A 21406-nucleotide genomic window follows, 5' to 3' on the forward strand; every position below is an offset into this window, starting at 1 on the left:
CTCACCCACCTCTGCTCTGAGCTGATCAAGAGCTGCTGAGCCACACTGAGCAGGCTCCAGCTAAACAGCTCTTTTGGCATGTGTTTTTGGCTTACTGCAGATCCGCACTCCAACCCCACCAGTGCAAACGAGCAGTTTGCAATGACAACGGCACCTGGATATTGAGGTTTTCTACTGGAGGCAAGCCTGTCACCAGCACAAACCCTCTTTAGACCTCACATTAAACAGCAAGGAAAAGAGCAGGAAAAGGCTACCTTTTTCGCAGTCTCACTCTTGTCTTTAGGTGGGCCAATCCTGGGCAAAGTTGTCTTCCCAGGTCTGGCCTCCTTCCTCTTGACGTCATGAGTCTTCTCTCTCTGGAACATGGAGAGCAGCAGATGAAAGTCAAAAAATAAAAACAAACAAAACCCCAGCAAGAGCCTCAGAGATGCCATTGTTCAGAAAGGCTTTTCTTGAACAAGTGGCACTGTTGAATGATTTGTGATCACAGCCACTAGGAGAGTCCTGGAAGCATCAGAAGTTACCTGCGACAATATTTAATGTCAGTAAATTAATAATACAGAGCAGAATACACATACTCCAACCACATGGCTCTGTGCCATTGGCTTCTCCATGATTTGATGTTGGACAGTAGCTCACCCACCTCTGCTCTGAGCTGATCAAGAGCTGCTGGGCCACACTGAGCAGGCTCAAGCTAAACAGCTCTTTTGGCAAGTATTTCTCCAGGTTTCCTTCTCCAAGATGCCAGGCAGTGCTAACCTCCAGCATAGCCCTGTGCTCATGTGGTCACTGAGCTCTGGGGCACTGACTGAGCACTCATGGAGAAAGGAAAACCCACAAATTTACATCAGACTCCATGGGAAACAATTCTGGGATGTCCTTTACTCTGAGACAAGGAAACGGAGACCCACACAACTGCAAATATCTTTTTTGAGTTACAACATTGGCACCAGCAAACCAGAACAATACCAGAGGTGGGAAAGGCAAAAGCAAAGAACCACAGCAGTTAGGAAAAAGCAAATGAGGTGAACGCTAAATGAGGGTAAGGTTCAGTTCTTTTCTCAGCAACTTGGGCAAGACTGGAGTTGGCATCTCCTTTGTCCATGAGCTTTAAACAGGTGCTTTCTTGTGATCTATTCTTCCTGTCTGACTTAATACCATTGCAGAGGCTTGTCTGGAATGACACGACAGCAGCAAATGCTTCCAGAGCACAGACACTGCTTGGAGAAAACTCTTCCCTCCCAGCTTTGTCTGCCTTCTCCAGCCACACTGCTCTCACTCCAAAGACACAGGCAGCTCTCCTGTTGCCTTCACAGGAGACACAGTCTGCTGAAGGCAGTGGCTGCAGCACACTGCCAGTTAGTTGTGCCCTTCTTGGAGGTGTTCCTAACCCCCTTCTGCAGAGCAATCCTTAACCACTTTGTTCTCTGTCACTTGCTGGCAATTTTCTGCTCAACAGCACACCTGGGTCATCTACCTGTTTGGACTGGGCTTTATACTGAGCCAGTGCTGCAAGAAAAGCAGCTTTAAACACACCTCTAAGTGGGCACTGATCCAGGTAAAGCACATCCACTCCCCTCTGCCCAGGGTGAGTCCCCTGTACATCTGCAAAACCCTGTCAGGATCCCAACACGTTGCTCCAAACCAAAGCATTAATGACATTGGTTTTTTTTTTAAATCAGAAGTAATTACTGCAGGTCTTCAGCCTTCAAATGCCAATGCTGCCAGTGTGGAGGGAATCCTGTGACCACAAGCATTTGATGGTGACCACACCAAAGCAAGAGGTGGCAACTTCCACAGGAGAATGGAAAGTGTCAATTTCATGCCTTTGTCTCCCCAGTCTTCCCCCAGCACTGTGCTTTAGCAATGGCAGCAATACTGCAGCAAATGTCTTCAGCTTCAGCAGAGGTTATTTGTTTTGGCTTAGTGCAGATCAGCACTTCAACTCCACCAGCAGCAGTTTGCAATGACAACAGGACCTGGACACTGAGGCATTTTGCTGCAGGCAAGCCTGTCACCAGCACACACCCTCTTTAGACCTCACATTAAACAGCAAGGAAAAGAGCAGGAAAAGGCTACCTTTTTCTCAGTCTTGTGTTTAGGTGGGCCAATCCTGGGCAAAGTTGTCTCCTCAGCACTGGCCTCCTTCATCTCTGTTTCAAGGGCCTTCTCCATGTGGAATGCCGAGACAGAAATCGGCTGAAAGGCAAAAAAAAAACCAAAACCAAACAGCAAGAACCTCAGAGATGCCCTGTGGCTAGCACAGGCTTTTCCCATGAGAATTCTTTTTGTGTTTTATAAATAAAGATAAAGTTTGGATGTTATTGGAACAGTGTCCCAAGACTTGGACAGTGCAGGCCTGGCCAATCACTCCTAGGGGAAAGTTTCTGACCAACCAATCTGGGTGACTTTTGAAAACTCTATATATATGATGAAATCAAAACAATAAAAGTCATTCCTTCTTGCCACTGAGAACTGACTTCTTTACTCTGCTAGCTGCTCAACAGCGACAATGCCCTTCTTCAAGAAAGCTTTTCTTCAAGAAGTGGCACTGGTCATTAATTTGTGATCACACCCCCTTGAACTGTACTGGAAGAACTGGCAGTTGCCTGATACAATATTTAACATCAGTAACTTAATATTTCAGAGCAGAATACACATACTCCAACCACATGGCTCTGTGCCATTGGCTTCTCCATGATTTGATGTTGGACAGTAGCTCACCCACCTCTGCTCTGAGCTGATCAAGAGCTGCTGAGCCACACTGAGCAGGCTCAAGCTAAACAGCTCTTTTGGCAAGTATTTCTCCAGGTTTCCTTCTCCAAGATGCCAGGCAGTGCTAACCTCCAGCACAGCCCTGTGCTCATGTGGTCACTGAGCTCTGGGGCACTGACTGAGCACTCATGGAGAAAGGAAAACCCACAAATTTACATCAGACTCCATGGGAAACAATTCTGGGATGTCCTTTACTCTGAGACAAGGAAACGGAGACCCACACAACTGCAAATATCTTTTTTGAGTTACAACATTGGCACCAACAAACCTGAACAATACCAGAGGTGGGAAAGGCAAAAGCAAAGAACCACAGCAGTTAGGAAAAAGCAAATGAGGTGAACGCTAAATGAGGGTAAGGTTCAGTTCTTTTCTCAGCAACTTGGGCAAGACTGGAGTTGGCATCTCCTTTGTCCATGAGCTTTAAACAGGTGCTTTCTTGTGATCTATTCTTCCTGTCTGATTTAATACCATTGCAGAGGCTTGTCTGGAATGACACGACAGCAGCAAATGCTTCCAGAGCACAGACACTGCTTGGAGAAAACTCTTCCCTCTGACTTTTTCTGCATTCTCCAGCCATACTGCTCTCACTTGATAGACACAGGCAGCTAGTGCAGATCAGCAGTTCAACTCCACCACTAGCAGCAGTTTGCAATAACAGGACCTGGAAGCTGAGGTGTTTTGCTGGAGGCAAGCCTGTCACAAGTACACACCCTCTTCAGACCTCAAATTAAACAGCAAGGGAAAGAACAGGAAAAGTCTACCTTTAGACTCCCAGTCTTGTCTTTAGGGCCAGTCCTGGGAAAAATCAGCGCCCCAAATCTGGCCTCCTTCTTCTCGTCGTCTTGAGTCACCTTCCTCTCGAAAAAGGAGGGAACCAGCTGCAAGGCAAAAAGAAACCTAGCAAGAACCTCAGAGACTGGTGAACTGGTGAGTAACTTGTGATTAGAGCCACTAGGACAGTCCTGAAAGCATCAGAAGTTACCTGATACAATATTAAACATCCCTAAATTAATAATACAGAGCTGAATACACATACTCCAACCACATGGCTCTGTGCCATTGGCTTCTCCATGATTCTATGTGAGACAGTAGCTCACCCACCTCTGCTCTGAGCTGATCAAGAGCTGCTGGGCCACACTGAGCAGGCTCAAGCTAAACAGCTCTTTTGGCAAGTATTTCTCCAGGTTTCCTTCTCCAAGATGCCAGGCAGTGCTAACCTCCAGCACAGCCCTGTGCTCATGTGGTCACTGAGCTCTGGGGCACTGACTGAGCACTCATGGAGAAAGGAAAACCCACAAATTTACATCAGACTCCATGGGAAACAATTCTGGGATGTCCTTTACTCTGAGACAAGGAAACGGAGACCCACACAACTGCAAATATCTTTCTTTGATTTAAAACAAAAGCTGTTCAGCAAACCTGAACAGCACCAGAAGGGGCGAATAGAAAATCAAAGAAACAGAGGAGTTAGGAAAAAGCAAATAAGGGGAATGCTGAATGTGGTTAAGGTGCAATTTGGGCAAGACTGGAGTTGGCATCTCCTTTGTCCATGAGCTTTAAACAGGTGCTTTCTTGTGATCTATTCTTCCTGTCTGACTTAATACCATTGCAGAGGCTTGTCTGGAATGACACGACAGCAGCAAATGCTTCCAGAGCACAGACACTGCTTGGAGAAAACTCTTCCCTCCCAGCTTTGTCTGCCTTCTCCAGCCACACTGCTCTCACTCCAAAAACACAGGCAGCTCTCCTGTTGCCTTCACAGGAAGACACAGTCTGCTGAAGGCAGTGGCTGCAGCACACTACCAGTTAGTTGTGCCCTTCTTGGAGGTGTTCTTAACCCCCTTCTGCAGAGCAATCCTTAACCACTTTGTTCTCTGTCACTTGCTGGCAATTTTCTGCTCAACAGCACACCTGGGTCATCTACCTGTTTGGACTGGGCTTTATACTGAGCCAGTGCTGCAAGAAAAGCAGCTTTAAACACACCTCTAAGTGGGCACTGATCCAGGTAAAGCACATCCACTCCCCTCTGCCCAGGGTGAGTCCCCTGTACATATGGCAGCCTGCAAAATCGTGTCAGGATCCCAGCATGTTGCTCCAAACTAAAGCATTAATGACATTGGTTTTGGGTTTTAATCAGAAGTAATTACTGCAGGTCCTCAGCCTTCAAATGCCAATGCTGCCAGTGTGGAGGGAATCCTGTGACCCCAAGCATTTGACGGTGACCACACCAAAGCAAGAGGTGACCACTTCCACAGGAGAATGGAAAGTGACAATTTCATGCCTCTGTTTCCCCAGCCTTCCTCCAGCACTGTGCTTTAGCAATGGCAGCTACACGGCAACAAATGTCTGCAGCTTCACAGAGATTATTGGTGTTGGCATAGCGCAGATCAGCACTCCAACTCCACCACTAGCAGCAGTTTGCAATGACAACAGGACCTGGACACTGAGGCATTTTGCTGCAGGCAAGCCTGTCACCAGCACACACCTTCTTCAGACCTCACATTAAACAGCAAGGAAAAGAGCAGGAAAAGGCTACCTTTTTATTACGCCAAGTCTTGGTTGCAGATATGCCAGTCTTCGACATAAATGTCTCCCTGGGTAAGCCGGGCTTTGCTTTTATGTCAAGAGTCAGGTCCGTCTTGAATGCGGCGGGAATCAGCTGAAAGGCAAAAAAAAACCCAGCAAGAGCCTCAGAGATGCCCTTGTTCAGAAAGGCTTTTGTTGAAGAAATGGCTATCGTGAATGATTTCTGATCACTGCCATTAGGACTGTCCTGGAAGCTTTAGAAGTTACCTGATACAATATTTAACATCAGTAAATTAAAAATAGTGAGTGGAACACACATACTCCAACCACATGGCTCTGTGCCATTGGCTTCTCCATGATTTGATGTTGGACAGTAGCTCACCCACCTCTGCTCTGAGCTGATCAAGAGCTGCTGGGCCACACTGAGCAGGCTCCAGCTAAACAGCTCTTTTGGCAAGTATTTCTCCAGGTTTCCTTCTCCAAGATGCTAGGCAGTGCTAACCTCCAGCATAGCCCTGTGCTCATGTGGTCACTGAGCTCTGGGGCACTGACTGAGCACTCATGGAGAAAGGAAAACCCACAAATTTACATCAGACTCCATGGGAAACAATTCTGGGATGTCCTTTACTCTGAGACAGGGAAACAGAGACCCACACTACTGCAAATATCTTTTTTGATTTAGAATATTGGCACCAGCAAAACAGAACAATACCAGAGGTGGGAAAGGCAAAAGCAAAGAACCACAGCAGTTAGGAAAAAGCAAATGAGGTGAACGCTGAATGCGGTTAAGGTTCAGTTCTTTTCTCAGCAACTTGGGCAAGACTGGAGTTGGCATCTCCTTTGTCCATGAGCTTTAAACAGGTGCTTTCTTGTGATCTATTCTTGCTATCTGATGTAACACCATTGCAGAGGCTTGTCTGGAATGACACAACAGCAGGAAATGCTTCCAGAGCACAGACACTGCTTGGTGAAAACTCTTCCCTCTGACTTTAGCTGCCTTCTCCAGCCACACTGCTCTCACTCCAAAGACACAGGCAGCTCTCCTGGTGCTGTTATTTGTGTTGGCTTAGTGCAGATCAGCACTCCAACTCCACCACTAGCAGCAGTTTGCAATGACAACAGGACCTGGAAGCTGAGGTGTTTTGCTGGAGGCAAACCTGTCACCATCACACACCCTCTTCAAACGTCACATTAAACAGCAAGGATAAAAGCAGGAAAAGGGTACCTTGTAGGGATTCACACTCTTGCATTGAGGTGAGAAAGCTTCCTTTAGGGAGGTCATCCTCTTCTGGACATCAAGAGGTGTGTCCTCCTTGTACCAGGAAGGAAACGGCTGAAAGGCAAAAATGACTTAAGCAAGAGCCTCAGAGGTGCCGTTTTTCATAAAGGCTTTTGTTCAACAAGTGGTACTGTGAATGATTTGTGATCACAGCCACAAGGACAGTCCTGGAAGCCCCGGATGTTACCTGCTGCAATATTTATCATCAGTAAATTTATAATACAGAGAGGAATACACATACTCCAACCACATGGTTCTGTCCTATTAGCTTCTCTGTGATTTTGATGTGCAACCGTAGCTCACCCACCTCTGCTCTGAGCTGATCAAGAGCTGGTGAGCCGCAATGAGCAAGCTCCAGCTAAACAGCTCTTTTGGCATGTGTTTTTGGCTTACTGCAGATCAGTACTCCAACCCCACCACTGCAAACCAGCAGTTTGCTATAACAGGACCTGGACACTGAGGCATTTCGCTGCAGGCAAGCCTGTCACAAGTACACACCCTCTTCAAACCTCATATTAAACTGCCAGAAAAAGAAGGAATAGGCTACCATGTCTTCAGGGCAAATCCTCCGCGGTCGTTTGTCAGTCCTCGGAACTGCTCTAGCCTTGGAGGGCATCATCTTTTCCTCTAAAATCTTCGCCCTCTCACACACAGAGGGAGTCAGCTGAAAGGGAAAAAAAAAAAAACAAACCAAAAAACCAAAAAACAAAACAAAAAACAAAAGAAAAACAAAAAACAGCAAGAGGCTCATAAATGCCCTTGTATAGAAAGGCTTTTCTTGGACAAGTGGCACTGGTGAATATTTTGTCATCACTGCCACTAGGTCAATCCTGGAAACTTTAGAATTCACCAGCTGAAATATTTACATCAGTAAATTAATAATACAGAGAAGAATACACATACTCCAACCACATGGCTTTGTCCCATTTGATGGTGACCACACCAAAGCAAGAATTGGCAACTTCCACAGGAGAATGGAAAGTGACAATTTCATGCCTTTGTCTCCCCAGTCTTCCTCCAGCACTGTGCTTTAGCAATGGAAGAGATACTGCAGCAAATGTCTTCAGCTTCAGCAGAGGTTATTTGTTTTGGCTTAGTGCAGATCAGCACTTCAACTCCACCAGCAGCAGTTTGCAATGACAACAGGACCTGGACACTGAGGCATTTTGCTGCAGGCAAGCCTGTCACCAGCACACACCTTCTTCAGACCTCACATTAAACAGCAAGGAAAAGAGCAGGAAAGGCTACCTGTTGAGGAGGCTCAGGCGGATGTTTCTGTTCTTTGAGCATCTTGCGCCACTTCCTGTCCTCAGCAAGGGTGCGCAAGCGCTGCAATTCATCAGTCAAAGCCTGGTGGTACACTGAGGAAGGAACCTGATGAAATGGAAATGAAACCCAGCAAGAGCTTCAGAGATGCCCTTGTTCAGAAAGGCGTTTCTTGAACAAGTAGCACTGGTGAATGATTTCTCATCACTGCCACTAGGACAGTCCTTGAAGCCTGACAATTCACCTGCTAAAATATTTAACATCAGAAAATTAATATTATAGAGTGGAATACACATACTTCAACCACATGGCCCTGTGCTATTGGCTACTCCATGATTTGATGTGAGACAGTAGCTCACCCACCTCTGTTCTGAGCTGATCAAGAGCTGCTGGGCAGATGCCTGATGGGATTTTTGTCCTTTTTCATTATACTTTTACACTCTTTATATATGTCCTTTTACTCTTCCCCATTCTTGTACTTTTTACTCCCTGTATTTCAACCCTACATATTTATAACCCTTGTACCCTTGCACCCTTGCCCTGCTCAGAATTCTTTGGGGAAGACGAAACATCCCCAAAACTCAAGAGCATGAGGCACCAACCTTGAACAGAGCCCCATCACTGAGACATGTTTTTGTAAACTAAGTTGTAACCTTTTTTGGGGGAGGTAATTTTAATAAGGGGGCAATTACTTCATTTGTTACTTCATTGTTACTTCATTTGTTTGTTCTCATTTGAGACTTTTAGATAAGTATGCTAATCTAGGGAGTCCATAAATTGTATACGGGGAATATCGTCAGGGCTCAAGTCGTAGTAGTGCACCTGGAATGCTATTAAACCAAGGTAATACCCTTTACCTATACTGGGTGTCTGTGTTTTAAATTTTTACCAGTGATTTAAGGCATCAGGGCCACACTGAGCAGGCTCCAGCTAAACAGCTCTTTTGGCAAGTATTTCTCCAGGTTTCCTTCTCCAAGATGCTAGGCAGCGCTAACCTCCAGCATAGCCCTGTGCTCATGTGGTCACTGAGCTCTGGGGCACTGACTGAGCACTCATGGAGAAAGGAAAACCCACAAATTTACATCAGACTCCATGGGAAACAATTCTGGGATGTCCTTTACTCTGAGACAGGGAAACAGAGACCCACACAACTGCAAATATCTTTTTTGAGTTACATCATTGGCACCAGCAAACCTGAACAATACCAGATGTGGGAAAGGCAAAAGCAAAGAACCACAGCAGTTAGGAAAAAGCAAATGAGGTGAACGCTAAATGCGGTTAAGGTTCAGTTCTTTTCTCAGCAACTTGGGCAAGACTGGAGTTGGCATCTCCTTTGTCCATGAGCTTTAAACAGGTGCTTTCTTGTGATCTATTCTTCCTGTCTGACTTAATACCATTGCAGAAGCTTGTCTGGAATGACACGACAGCAGCAAATGCTTCCAGAGCACAGACACTGCTTGGAGAAAACTCTTCCCTCCCAGCTTTGTCTGCCTTCTCCAGCCACACTGCTCTCACTCCAAAGACACAGGCAGCTCTCCTGTTGCCTTCACAGGAGACACAGTCTGCTGAAGGCAGTGGCTGCAGCACACTGCCAGTTAGTTGTGCCCTTCTTGGAGGTGTTCCTAACCCCCTTCTGCAGAGCAATCCTTAACCACTTTGTTCTCTGTCACTTGCTGGCAATTTTCTGCTCAACAGCACACCTGGGTCATCTACCTGTTTGGACTGGGCTTTATACTAAGACAGTGCTGCAAGAAAAGCAGCTTTAAACACACCTCTAAGTGGGCACTGATCCAGGTAAAGCACATCCACTCCCCTCTGCCCAGGGTGAGTCCCCTGTACATCTGCAAAACCCTGTCAGGATCCCAACACGTTGCTCCAAACCAAAGCATTAATGCCATTGGTTTTGGTTTTAAATCAGAAGTAATTACTGCAGGTCCTCAGCCTTCAAATGCCAACGCTGCCAGTGTGGAGGGAATCCTGTGACCCCAAGATTTGATGGTGACCACACCAAAGCAAGAGGTGACCACTTCCACAGGAGAATGGAAAGTGACAATTTCATGCCTCTGTTTCCCCAGCCTTCCTCCAGCACTGTGCTTTAGCAATGGCAGCTACACGGCAACAAATGTCTGTAGCTTCACAGAGATTATTGGTGTTAGCTAAGTGCAGTTCAGCACTTCACACTAGCAGCAGTTTGCAATGACAACAAGACCTGGACACTGAGGCATTTTGCTGCAGGCAAGCCTGTCACCAGCACACACCTTCTTCAGACCTCACATTAAACAGCAAGGAAAAGAGCAGGAAAAGGCTACCTTTTTCTCAGTCTCAGTCTTGTCTTTAGGTGGGCCAATCCTGGGCAAAGTTGTCTTCCCAGGTCTGGCCTCCTTACTCTTGATGTCATGAGTCTTCTCCTTCTGGAACATGGAGGGAAGCAGATGAAAGACAGAAAATAAAACAAACAAAACCCCAGCAAGAGCCTCAGAGATGCCCTTGTACAGAAAGGCTTTTCTTGAACAAGTGGCACTGGTGAATGATTTCTGATCACAGCCACAAGGACAGTCCTGGAAGCTTTAGAAGTTACCTGCTGCAATATTAACATCAGTAAATTTATAACACAGAGCAGAATACACATAGTCCAACCACATGGCTCTGTGCCATTGGCTTCTCCATGATTTGATGTGAGACAGTAGCTCACCCACCTCTGCTCTGAGCTGATCAAGAGCTGCTGGGCCACACTGAGCAGGCTCCAGCTAAAAAGCTCTTTTGGCATGTGTTTTTGGCTTACTGCAGGTCAGCACTCCAACCCCACCAGTGCAAACGAGCAGTTTGCAATGACAATGGCACCTGGATATTGAGGTTTTCTACTGGAGGCAAGCCTGTCACAAGTACACATCCTCTTCAGACCTCACATTAAACAGCAAGGAAACCAGCAGGAAGAGCCTACCTTTGAAGGAGGCTCTGTCTTGTCTTTAGGTGGGTCAATCCTGGGCAGACTTATCTCCCCAGATCTGGCCTGCATTGTCTTGGTGTCAATCATCTTCTCCCTCTGGAACTTGGAGGGAAGAAGCTGGAAGGCAAAAAATATCCCAGCAAGCGCCTCAGAGATGCCCTTGTTCAGATAGGCTTTCCTTGAATAAGCGGCACTCTTCAATAATTTCTGATCATAGCCACTAGGATAGTCCTGGAAGCTTGATAATTTACCTGCTGCAGTATTTAACATCAGTAAATTTATAATAGAGAGTGAAATACATATAATCCAACCAGATGGCTCTGTCCTCTTAGCTCCTCTGTGATTTGATGGGACCTGTTTTGGGTTGTCTGCTCTTCAGGCATTTGTTTCCTATTTCATGTCATTGGATTGAGCCTCTGACATTTTTAGAGAGTGGTGAGCAGCTCTCAAAGCTGCCCTCACTCTCTCCCTGCACAACACTCCCAACTCACAGCGAGGAGATGTTGCTGCTGGAGGAGTCCAAGGGACACCAGAGTGCAACGTTGTACCCAGAGTGAGGCACACAGGAATGCTTCTGAGTTTTAGCTCTCTCTATTCATTAGCACTTTTTTTCTCTGTCTGGCCTCACAGGCCTCTCCACAGAAGAAAACCGAGGGATCTCCTTGACGGAGCCTCAGCACTAGGGCATCTTCAGCCAAGTGAGCTCCAGATTGCAAAGGGACCCTTATGGCCCTGACTCTACTGCTGTCTGCAGGGCTGGACCTGTGCCCCACGCAGGATGAAAGAGAATAGCTGCTTTGGAATGTGTTCTAGTTGGGACCAGCTGTGTCTCTTGAGGCTTTGGGCAGAGTTTGAGCTGCCCCCCCACATGTCCAGGTGCCTGAGGGCAGGTTGGTCAGAGCACCAACCTGACAGAAAGAATTACTGTGACAAAGGGGAGAGAAAGAAGCACACGCTCATGGCTGCAGTTTGATATTGGTTGAACCTGGCTCCAGTGGCACAGCCAGCCAAGACTGTGCTGACCCTGAAGCAACACACACACATTGCATCCCCTGCTGCACCAAACAGCCCCCATCAAACAGGAGCATGGCACAGAGAAGTGGGGAGGGAGTCTGCAGCTTCATGCTGCTGCCGGACAACAGGAGGGGCAGGGAGAGGAGGCATTTCCAGCCTTAACACAGCCCCAGTGGGTACTTACAGATCCAGGCTTCACGATGTCCCTGGACAGAAGACGAGATGTCGACGTCCTTTTTGGGGATCCTCGGGAAGCCATTTTGGAGGATGTCGCCGAAAATGTCAGCGATCAGTCCTCAAAAAAACTGCAAGGAGCAATAATGGAACTCTGAAAATCCAGAACCCAATTCATGGCAGACCCAAAGGATACCACTGGTGCTAAAATATTTTTATTATTTGAAAGTAGCTAAGTGCTTGTTTGGCATAAGTTAGGCCCTGAGTGTGACTTTATTTGAACTATATGGCTACATTGCACAATTCAAAGATGGATCATACTGAAACCTGGAGCTAAAAATCTGAACGATAACAATAGCTAGAACAAAGCTGTCACTTAAATATTACTTAAAAATAGCTAGAGTGGACAGCCCATACATTGTGGTTTATGAATTGTAACAACCTCCTCTTCTCCGGACTGAACAACCCCAGCTCCCTCAGCTGCTCTTCACAGGACTTGTGAGACACTGGAATTTTATGGCTAATGTCTTAAATACTGTTATGAAAGACTTTTTTCCCATTGTGGCAAAACTGTATGAAGAAGCTTTGACCACCGAAGCCCAGCCCTCCCTGAAAATGCCTCCTGACTGGAACTTTAGACTGTGAATTAAGCCACTTAAGAGAACTTGAAGCAAGATAAAGGTGACACTACTGTCCGATTATTTCAGGTCTAGGGAGAAATAACCTCACCCCTCCCCTTTTTCTATTTTTTTCTCTCTCTCTTCCTCACATTTACTGTTACATAAAATCCATACTATTGACTTTGGCATACGGTCTCGTTTGCACCTTAATTCGGACAAAGGCATCTCCCTAATAATTTTAGTAACCAGATCATAACAACCCACTGAAACTTGAACAGAACTCATTCACCTGTAAGCAGTTTTACATAATCACTACAGAAAAAAAAGTATAGACTGGTATCTTTAAGAAGGAAATGTTGTAAATGTGTATATGTGTGGGGAAAAAAGCACAATTAGTAGGTCGTTTATTGCTCCTCAGCTCAGCTGTACATGCCACTGAACTGCTGCACCAGAAGGCTGACGTGATCACATCTTGTATTTCTCTTCGGCATTCTCCTTCAGAGCACAGATGGGACAAAATCAAAACAAGTACAACTTTAATCAGCCTTTACCTTCAAAAGAAACGCAAGAGTCGCCCGCAGACACCAATGGTCCGCGAACGTTCATCTGGCGAAACCCAGTGAGGCTGCCTGAACGCGCTGGGGCTGCGAACAACCTGACCGGCGCGCCTTCTCCAGGCAACTGAGGGCGGGGCTTTCGCCTCAGCCCGCTGCGTCGCTATCGCCGCGGTTACCCACGCAACAATCGGCCGGGCCGGCTCGTTCCACTCGGGCCCGCCTCGTTCCACCCTCAGGCCCGCCTGGTTCCACCCTCAGGCCCGCCTCGGTCCGCCCTCAGGCCCGCTTCGGTCCGCCCTCAGGCCCGCTTCGTTCCTCCGTCGGCCCCCTGTGTCCGCGTTCGGCCCTGCTTCGTTCCACCCTCGGTGCTCTGTTCCCCGCCCGGTGCCGCCCGGTCCCCGCTTGTCCCAGCTGAGGCCGCTCCGGGCCCGGATGGTGAGGGGCGTGGCGGCGGCGCTCGGCATCGCCGGCCCTTCGCAGCCAGCTCCGTGCTGCTCCCTCACAGCCGGAGGAACCCCGGGCTGTCAGCAGTTTGTGTTAAGCGCGTGGTACGAGTGAGAATCGGCGAGGTGCAGGTCCTGGGCAGTAACATGCAGCTTCTCGTTCTTCTTAGGGACACACAAGTAGGAGAAGTAATTTTCTGGGGTAATGGTTCATCACCTGGTCAGCAACCAGGCTTTAGTGATCCAGGAGACTGACGTTATCACATTTTGTATTTCTCTTTGGCATTCTCTTTCAGAATACAGATGTGCTAGGGGACAAAAAAGGAAGATACAGTATTTATCAACCTGTATCTTTAAATGAAATGCAAGATGACTTTTAGTCGTATTCCCAGCATTGTAATAAAAACACACTAGAACCATAATTGTTGCAAGTTTCCTACTTGCTGTAAATTTGAGATTTTAATATTCTTTCCAAGTTTATCTGTAATGTAGGTTTATATATTCTAAAGAACCCAAGTTTGTTCAATTACTGCATACTCCTTCGTGCTGCTGAGCAATAGCACAGATTGTGTCTTCAACAGAACTGGTTTGTCTTAGTAAAAAGACTTTCAAGTGACAAACTTTTTGAGTTAACTGGAATTAAAGAAAGCACTTTTGAAAACAAAGGGGGGAGAAACATAACCTAATTATAGTTTGTGATGTTTCCAAGTCTACTACTCTGTGCAGCCTAAGGAAACTCTAATATGGAATAAGGGAAGAGAGATTTTACAGACGTTACCCAGTGCATGGAAAACCTTCACACACAGTCCATGCGTGGCTGCTTCAAAGACTTGGCGAGAAAAGAGCAACATAGGATTGAACTAACGCAGACAAACATCCAATTAAAGTCAAATTTGCAATTTATTTCATATTCAGATGGGGCTGCAGATTGTATGCTGCTCACCAGCCTGGGGAATTCAGAATGCCCTGCAGCATGGCTGAGCCACGAGGCTTGTGGAGTAGAATGGTGGAAAAGTTAAGGCACAAACATTTCTTGTGCACCAACATTGCATTACCAGCTCAGTACCTTAAAAATGGGTTCGCTCTTTTAATGGAAGTTTCTAGTTGGAATTGAAGGTTTTTTAATTGCTGAGAAGCTCTGAGTAGAAGCAAATGTTCTTGCTGGGTACCTGTGGTAGGTGGGTACCTGATACCTGGCAGTCAAGGAATGTGCATGTACTTACATTTAGATCTCTGAAGTATTCATTATAGTCAAGAGCATATCCAACCACAAATTTATCTGGAATTTCAAAGCCTGTATCTGTAAGAAAATACAGTTCTTTTTATACTTCAGTGGCATAAGTAGCTTTTTTTGCACAGTTTGTATTCAACACATGCTTGAGCTAAGAGTAATAGACATCATCTCTGAGGGTGCTTCCTGAAGGATCTGCGCTGTAAATAGATGACAGAGGTTGGAATCCAAACCATTCTCATCAGTCAGTAATACAATTGAGGTGTTAAGAGAATGGTTTTTATGAGCAAAATAATTGTTTAAGACCTAGTTATGAGGTAGTCCTGGGAGAGGAGAGAAGGAATGCATTTTTGCTTGTGTAAAAGCTGATGCATTGTGACTCAGTAGAACTTCTCAGTTCAACAGACAACAAAGCAAGTTTAATAATACAGAATCAAAACAAATGCCCTCTAGGGTCAAAGCAAAACAACGCACAGTTTAAGTTTGATTCTGTTTCTGCTATCTAAATAGTTAAATTTCTATATCAAATAGCTAAACCTGCACTCAGGCCAGTGAAGGGAAAAAAAAGAAAGTAGTCATGCGGTCCCAGGATGGCATAGCTGGTCATTAGTTCACAAATTTTTATATATTTTTGCCCCATTTCTCTTGGCCCTCTTGAAATTTATGTGCCAATTGTAAGATGTTCTGCGTGAAGTGAAATTATAAGACTGTATTTTGGGAAATACAGGAAAACACAATACTAGAAAAACATAATACTTACAGTCTGGTCTGTAACCTGGACTCTGACATGTCCTTTTAATGAGCAGGCTGTAAGGCAGAGCAGGGAAGGTTGGTTTTTAAAATATGTCTTGCTCTGAGCTGTGGACTTCCCTTCTGCCACACCTCCCCTTAAGTTTCTAAAATCATGCACTTAAAACAGTGAGATTATTGTACAGAAAGAAGTAGTGTTCAGCTTTGTTGTGGAGGGAGAAGCAAAGGCTCTGATCTAGGCTCCTTCTGAATGTCCAAATGACTCTACTGTTTTACATTCAGTTCCCTTCAGTTTTGTGTCTCAAATCATTACCTTTCCAGGTCGCAATGCCTCAGGACACTAGAATAGCACAGAGAGGGAAGCAAGTTCAAGTGGCTGCTAAAGATTTTAGTGGGGAGGGAGGGAGAGAAGGACAATTTCTTCAACAAAATTGTATCTATTCTTGGTTTTCCTGTGCACTTTGGAAGAAACCAAGAACCTCCTGGACAGTCATTAGAATGACTGCCAGAATAACTGATGCATAAAGCAAGTGTTTTTTCAAAGCTTTGTGATTACTTGACAGAAACAGGGTTATTCCCCAAAATTTCCTTTTAGAGATATACTAAAAGCAGATCTAGAATGCTACTTGAAGTCATCTTCCAAGTGTTGACAAACTCTTAGATTCTGGAAACTTCTATGTTTGAAGATATGAAGTAATATTCTCAGTGTTGTCATTCTAGTATTGAGGCAACTGAGGTGGTGTTAGAAAGCCTATGGAAAGAGATGAACTTCCTTCAAACATGAGGAAGTAAGAAACAGTGAATCCATCAGACTTTGTGGACAACACAGAAAGAGTCAGAAAACCTTTTTTTATTAATTTGAACAAAGAAGGTGGTAGTGCATGGGTAAATTTCCCAGTTAAAGAAACAATTTTTCAGTAGCTGGATAAGGATTGCTTCATGCATTTGCTTCTCCCCCCCCAAACTTCAAGCCAAACAAGCACCCATCAGCACGCAGTGACTTCACCCAAATGGTTTGAATACATTAGTTAGTGGCTATATTCTTGTACCTTACAACTTTTACCATCCTTGGTTTCTTGTCTTTTATTTTTGAAAGCAGTGCTTTCATTGTTCTACCAGTCTCAATAATGTCCTGAAAGAGATAAAAAAATAAATTATCCTTCAAGTCTGAAAGGAAAACCAGACTGCCAGTGGATTAGATTAGAGCATACAAACCTTGCAGCCCAGTAATGTAATTAATTATTGTTTTATATGTAATAGGTATTAATTTGAAAAGCAGGGAGAAAAACGTCCATGCCATTCCACCCCTCCTTGAACTGTTACTTACCTCTACTATTAACACATTCTGGAAGAGATTACATAGGGAAAGAAAGAAAAGAAAAGAAAAAATATTGACATGGCAATATTCAGCAAGTTATATGGCCAGGAAAAGCACAGCAAAACCTTCTGTTATGAGGAAGTTGCATTGATTTTTCAAAGGACCTTGTGACTTGAACTACCGACATTAATTTGGTGCTTTCTGAAGAGTTTCTATCTAAGTATTTATGGAAGCTTAAAATATGGTGGCAAAACCACCTATGTCAGGTCTGTATATTACTCTATGTATAGCACTAGTACTCTGGAGCCATAGTGAATGAGTCAATTTAGTATGGTTCATTTCTGGGGGTTCTGGGATAAAATGTGGAATAGGATCTTTAGAAGCACTCATTACTGATTACTCTAAGTTTCCACTGAATTTAGTGGGAATTCTTCACTGTTTCAAAGCCCAGCATTTTAAATCAATGTTAAGTGGCTGTAAGTATGCAGTATCAAAATCTTAATAAAGATGGATTTCCTGGAAGATACAGAAGAATGGTTGTTTCCCTTCAAAACCTGAAGAAGCTAATTCATACCTTCCCATTTAGTGTAGACAGTTCCTCTCCAGCAAAACTGATTTTTTCTGTAGGGGAATCATTCTAGAAGGAGAAAGAAGAGATGGAAGTCACATAAAACATGCTCAAAAGTGTTATCCCATCTGTGTGTGAAAGGTGTGCTGCTCTTGCTTTTTGCAAGAGGAGTGAATTTGAGACCTGTCTCTGGCTTTGTCATGTCAAGTATTCTGCTATGTGTTTGTTCCAGTTAATGTAGAATATCCATCCTTTGGGGCAGATCAGTAAATCAGTTTCTTTTCAGTACATAATTTGAACAGGATGTATGCATAGACTCAATTTTTGTGGTGTTTTCATGTAAACTACCAGTGTTTAGAATGCAAATCTATGGAGAGAGTAAATTTTCCAAAGAAAAGAAAGTTGCTTACACCGTAGCTTTTTATTCTGACAAAATCCACGGTAACAGGCACAGATTTATCACCATTTTGATTTAGTGCTTTTATATGGTCCAGCAAATCAGCAAAGAATTTATAGCCTCCTTTAAGGACACAGAGTGCAACAATATGATGGCTTCCCATGTCTTGCATGATATCTCTAGCTAAACGTTCTGTCCTGGGAGAGAGAAAAAAAAAGAAGTTCTTAAGTTAAGTGTTTTGTATATCATATTTGTTTGTCCCTCTATTGAGTAATTTTCAAGTTAAAACTCTGATCTTGCTGTTAGGTTTTTATAACTAGCAAATTGTGACCACAAAAAGTCTGAGGAAAGTTAGTTATCTATTTGCAGAGCACAAGGTGATTTCGTCCATAAATCTAAACATTGCAGGACAGACGGGCTTAAAGATATTTAAAGTAACATGGAAACTTAGCTGGGGTTGTAGAGGAATCCTCTCCATAAACCCCCTCTTGTATCAGACTCTAGGACAGAGTGTCAGAGCTGCAGGGTTTCCACATTTCTCATGGGCTGTGCAGAACAAGGTGTCAGTCTTTTCATTTGGAGGGATCATTGGCATCGCTCTCACTATTCTTTGCTGTTTACCCTCATACCTGTCCAGGATGAGTCCATGAGGAATGAAGACTCTTTCTAAATCTTCTTCATAATGCTTAGGAATGCAAAAGAGATTTTTGTTGTACCCGCTTTCCTCGTCTCTTATCTGCAAGGGAAAGGGAAGTAGGTCTAAGACTACCAACAGAGCCATACGAGAAAAAGCTTTCCAGTCTCTGATACTTGTGAGAGTTTTTGATCTTTCTGCTGGAGCAATTCGCAATCTGATAACTCAGGAGCTAGTGGCTTAGTGACTGAGTTTGGAACGGATAACAACTACTTTGTCCCAGTCATTAGGAGATAAATTCTGGGCCACCATCACTCATTAAAAAAACCCACTCAAAACTAGAACGACTTTCCCACTTGTTCCATTTTCACTTCTTCAGAGCTCTGTAGTTTGTTTGTGTGGCAGATGAGCAAAAATGAAAATTTAAGGCAAGTATATTGGTATTAAAGGTCAGCATGTGACTTTTGGGTGCTGCTCTACCTTGACCATCCTTTTCCATGGTGTAAAAGAGAAAACTGCCTCCTAAGCACGAATTCACAACTGAACCTTTGGTGTTCCAGCCATTAGCTGTCTCAGAGGACAGGGGAGAAGCTTTGGGATGGCAGTAGGAAGAGAGGAGGATGCAGAGGGTACCCATAGGTGGGAACAGTTGTGCTGTTTGCCCTTGGAGCAGAATGCTCCTCATTGTGGCTGGGGACTGGCCATGGCTGCTTCCCACAGATATTGGCCTTAGCCCTTTTGCCTCCAGGATTTAGAATTACACTTCTTTATTCAACATGCTGGTTTCAGCCTGTTGCACCCAGAGGTGTCTGCTCGTCTAGAAGCTCCATAACCTCCATTCGGGTTTCTCTTGAATTCTATCTCCATTCAAGACCTTAATGGATGCTTTGTCTATTTATAAAGTGGTGGTACAAAACCGGGCAAGAAAAAATATCATGAAGTAGAAAGAATTGTTCGTAAGATTAATATGTAAGTTTTAGAAATAGGTTAAGAAACCCATCTCAAATTAGTGAGATTTTGTCACATCTGATAGTGCTGTGCTGTTGTTAAAAATACAGAGCTAATTGAAAGAAAAATCAAGAGCTGGCTCAAAGCTCTACTAGTGCAGAACAGGTTATCTACACACCAGTTACATTCCACAAACTCAGTAGTGTCTTGCTAAAAGCACAGAGCTGTGGACTCAGCAGTAATAGCATAAAGTATTGCTATCAACAAGTTAACACCTGCAAACTCTTTAGACAGATGAATTGTTTATAATTCTCCTTTGGCATAGGAGAGATGAGTGCTTAGGAAGAAAAGAAAAATGGACTGTAGGGAACAGTACTAGGTTATTACTTGCAAAACTCACAGCAGCCAAAAATGAAATAACCAACAACTGCCATTTATTTTAAACTGGCCGTGAATAGCTTACTGCATTTAAAGATAAAACTAGAGACTGGTGTTATGGAAATTTCAGAGAACAGATTATAGTAGCACAAGGCAATGGGTATAGAATCTCATCCTGGCTGGACTGTTTGTTTTTTCCCCCAAGATCCCTATCTCTAATGCATTCTGATTAATTACAGCTTAAATGCAGTGATAATGCTCCCTGCAGTTGGAGCAGTTTCTTTTGCCTAGTCACGATACTGATTACAGTATTTAATGGACTTCAGCTTTACAATCTGCTTTTGCATTTATAAATGCACAGCATTTCATCTACACGGCTTCTTCTTGCCAGTAAGTTGAGCTTCCTGCTGCACTTGATGAGTGACACTACAACTGGTTCAGCTCTAGTGAGGGATGAGCTTTGTGCATGTGGATGTACCTGTGGAATACAGGTAATCTTGAGGCATACAGGTGTGAGTAGTCAGTACTGCTTAGAGCTACTCCAGCAGTGCTGCTTCATAGCTGTTATTTGGTTTAGCAAGTGTGCTCATTGAGACTCTTGTGTACAAACAATATCTACTACATTAATATCCTCTGTGTGAAGCATTTTTTAAGATCTAATGGAAGGTTCAAAACCAGAACCTCAAGGATTGCATCAGTTTGAGTATCACATCGCCATAGTAACCTGGTGCATAAACCTTACAGGCTTAAAGCATTTGCATTGTGACACATGCTGAATAATACAGTGGCAGCCCATAATAATATAAGCTAGCATACAAAAGAATTAATTTTTAAATCGTGAGCTTGTAACTTGAGAAATTAGTTGTTTAATTTAGTTTCAGTCTCATCTGTTGTTCATTTACTGATGTAGGTTTCTGCATTTAAGGGGAAAGAACAACAAAATGAACTACAGCAATTTTGTGAAGAAATTAATAAACATAGTTTCATCGGCACAGAATGAAAGAATATGAATATAGGTAGGTTAAAGTCAAACAAATAACGTCATACATCTGTAGAAAAGTGAGTCTGTTAAGATGCCTCTGTTCTGAAAGCCAGCTCTTCTGCTGAGTAAAAATAAGAACCAAGGCCTTTCATTAGTATTTCTAATATTCTGCTATTTTTGCTGAAGCTGACCTCTTCCCCTCCAGCCAAAGCTCCCTTCAGGCAAATAACCAAACACAAGGACATTATGCTTTCTTACCTGCAGTCCATGAGCCATAATCCCTCTTCGATCTATGCTCTTGCAGAATGAATTGGTGTTGCTACTGCAGTTTGGCTTGCTCTGTTTTCATCTTCCACTTAGATGATGACTTGCTTCTGAAAGGTCAAAATTGCCATCTTTCCTGCAGGAAGCATTATTTCCTTCTACTAATGCACTGACATCACAATCCCAGATTTTTGCCTAATCAGATTAACCAGAAATAAAATAGGTTTGAGCCCTGCTGTAACCAATGAGAATAACGATTTGGGGAACGAGGGAGATGCAAAAAGAAACCTCATGTATCAAATTAGTGGGCAGGACTAGGTAGAATAGTGGGTTTT

The 21406-nt window shown here is 44.2% G+C and overlaps 2 protein-coding genes and 1 long non-coding RNA gene across 3 annotated transcripts; all 3 read right to left on the reverse strand.

The window, feature by feature from the left end:
* Positions 1-171: 171 nt before the first annotated feature.
* On the reverse strand, positions 172-13313 carry LOC146432387 (uncharacterized). Its single transcript, XM_085072147.1, has 6 exons — positions 13153-13313; positions 11992-12112; positions 10788-10910; positions 10156-10257; positions 255-356; positions 172-186 (listed from the first exon to the last, which is right to left on the reverse strand). Exons 2-6 carry the CDS (start codon positions 12064-12066, stop codon positions 172-174), a joined length of 417 nt encoding a protein of 138 aa, XP_084928273.1. The 5' UTR covers positions 12067-12112; positions 13153-13313.
* Positions 3558-6635, reverse strand: LOC146432388 (uncharacterized). Its single transcript, XR_014854434.1, has 3 exons — positions 6527-6635; positions 5312-5434; positions 3558-3653 (listed from the first exon to the last, which is right to left on the reverse strand). It is a non-coding gene; the product is annotated as an uncharacterized LOC146432388 (long non-coding RNA).
* A 548-nt stretch (positions 13314-13861) lies between the features above and the next one.
* Positions 13862-18646, reverse strand: LOC146432389 (hypoxanthine-guanine phosphoribosyltransferase-like). Its single transcript, XM_085071995.1, has 8 exons — positions 18495-18646; positions 17879-18062; positions 17475-17537; positions 16910-16927; positions 16632-16714; positions 15593-15639; positions 14825-14901; positions 13862-13909 (listed from the first exon to the last, which is right to left on the reverse strand). Exons 1-8 carry the CDS (start codon positions 18644-18646, stop codon positions 13862-13864), a joined length of 672 nt encoding a protein of 223 aa, XP_084928121.1.
* Between the last annotated feature and the right edge of the window lie 2760 nt (positions 18647-21406).

The sequence above is a fragment of the Lichenostomus cassidix genome, chromosome 11 (assembly GCF_008360975.1).
Source record: "Lichenostomus cassidix isolate B80296 chromosome 11, HeHo_3.0, whole genome shotgun sequence".
Taxonomy (NCBI): Eukaryota; Metazoa; Chordata; class Aves; order Passeriformes; family Meliphagidae; genus Lichenostomus; species Lichenostomus cassidix.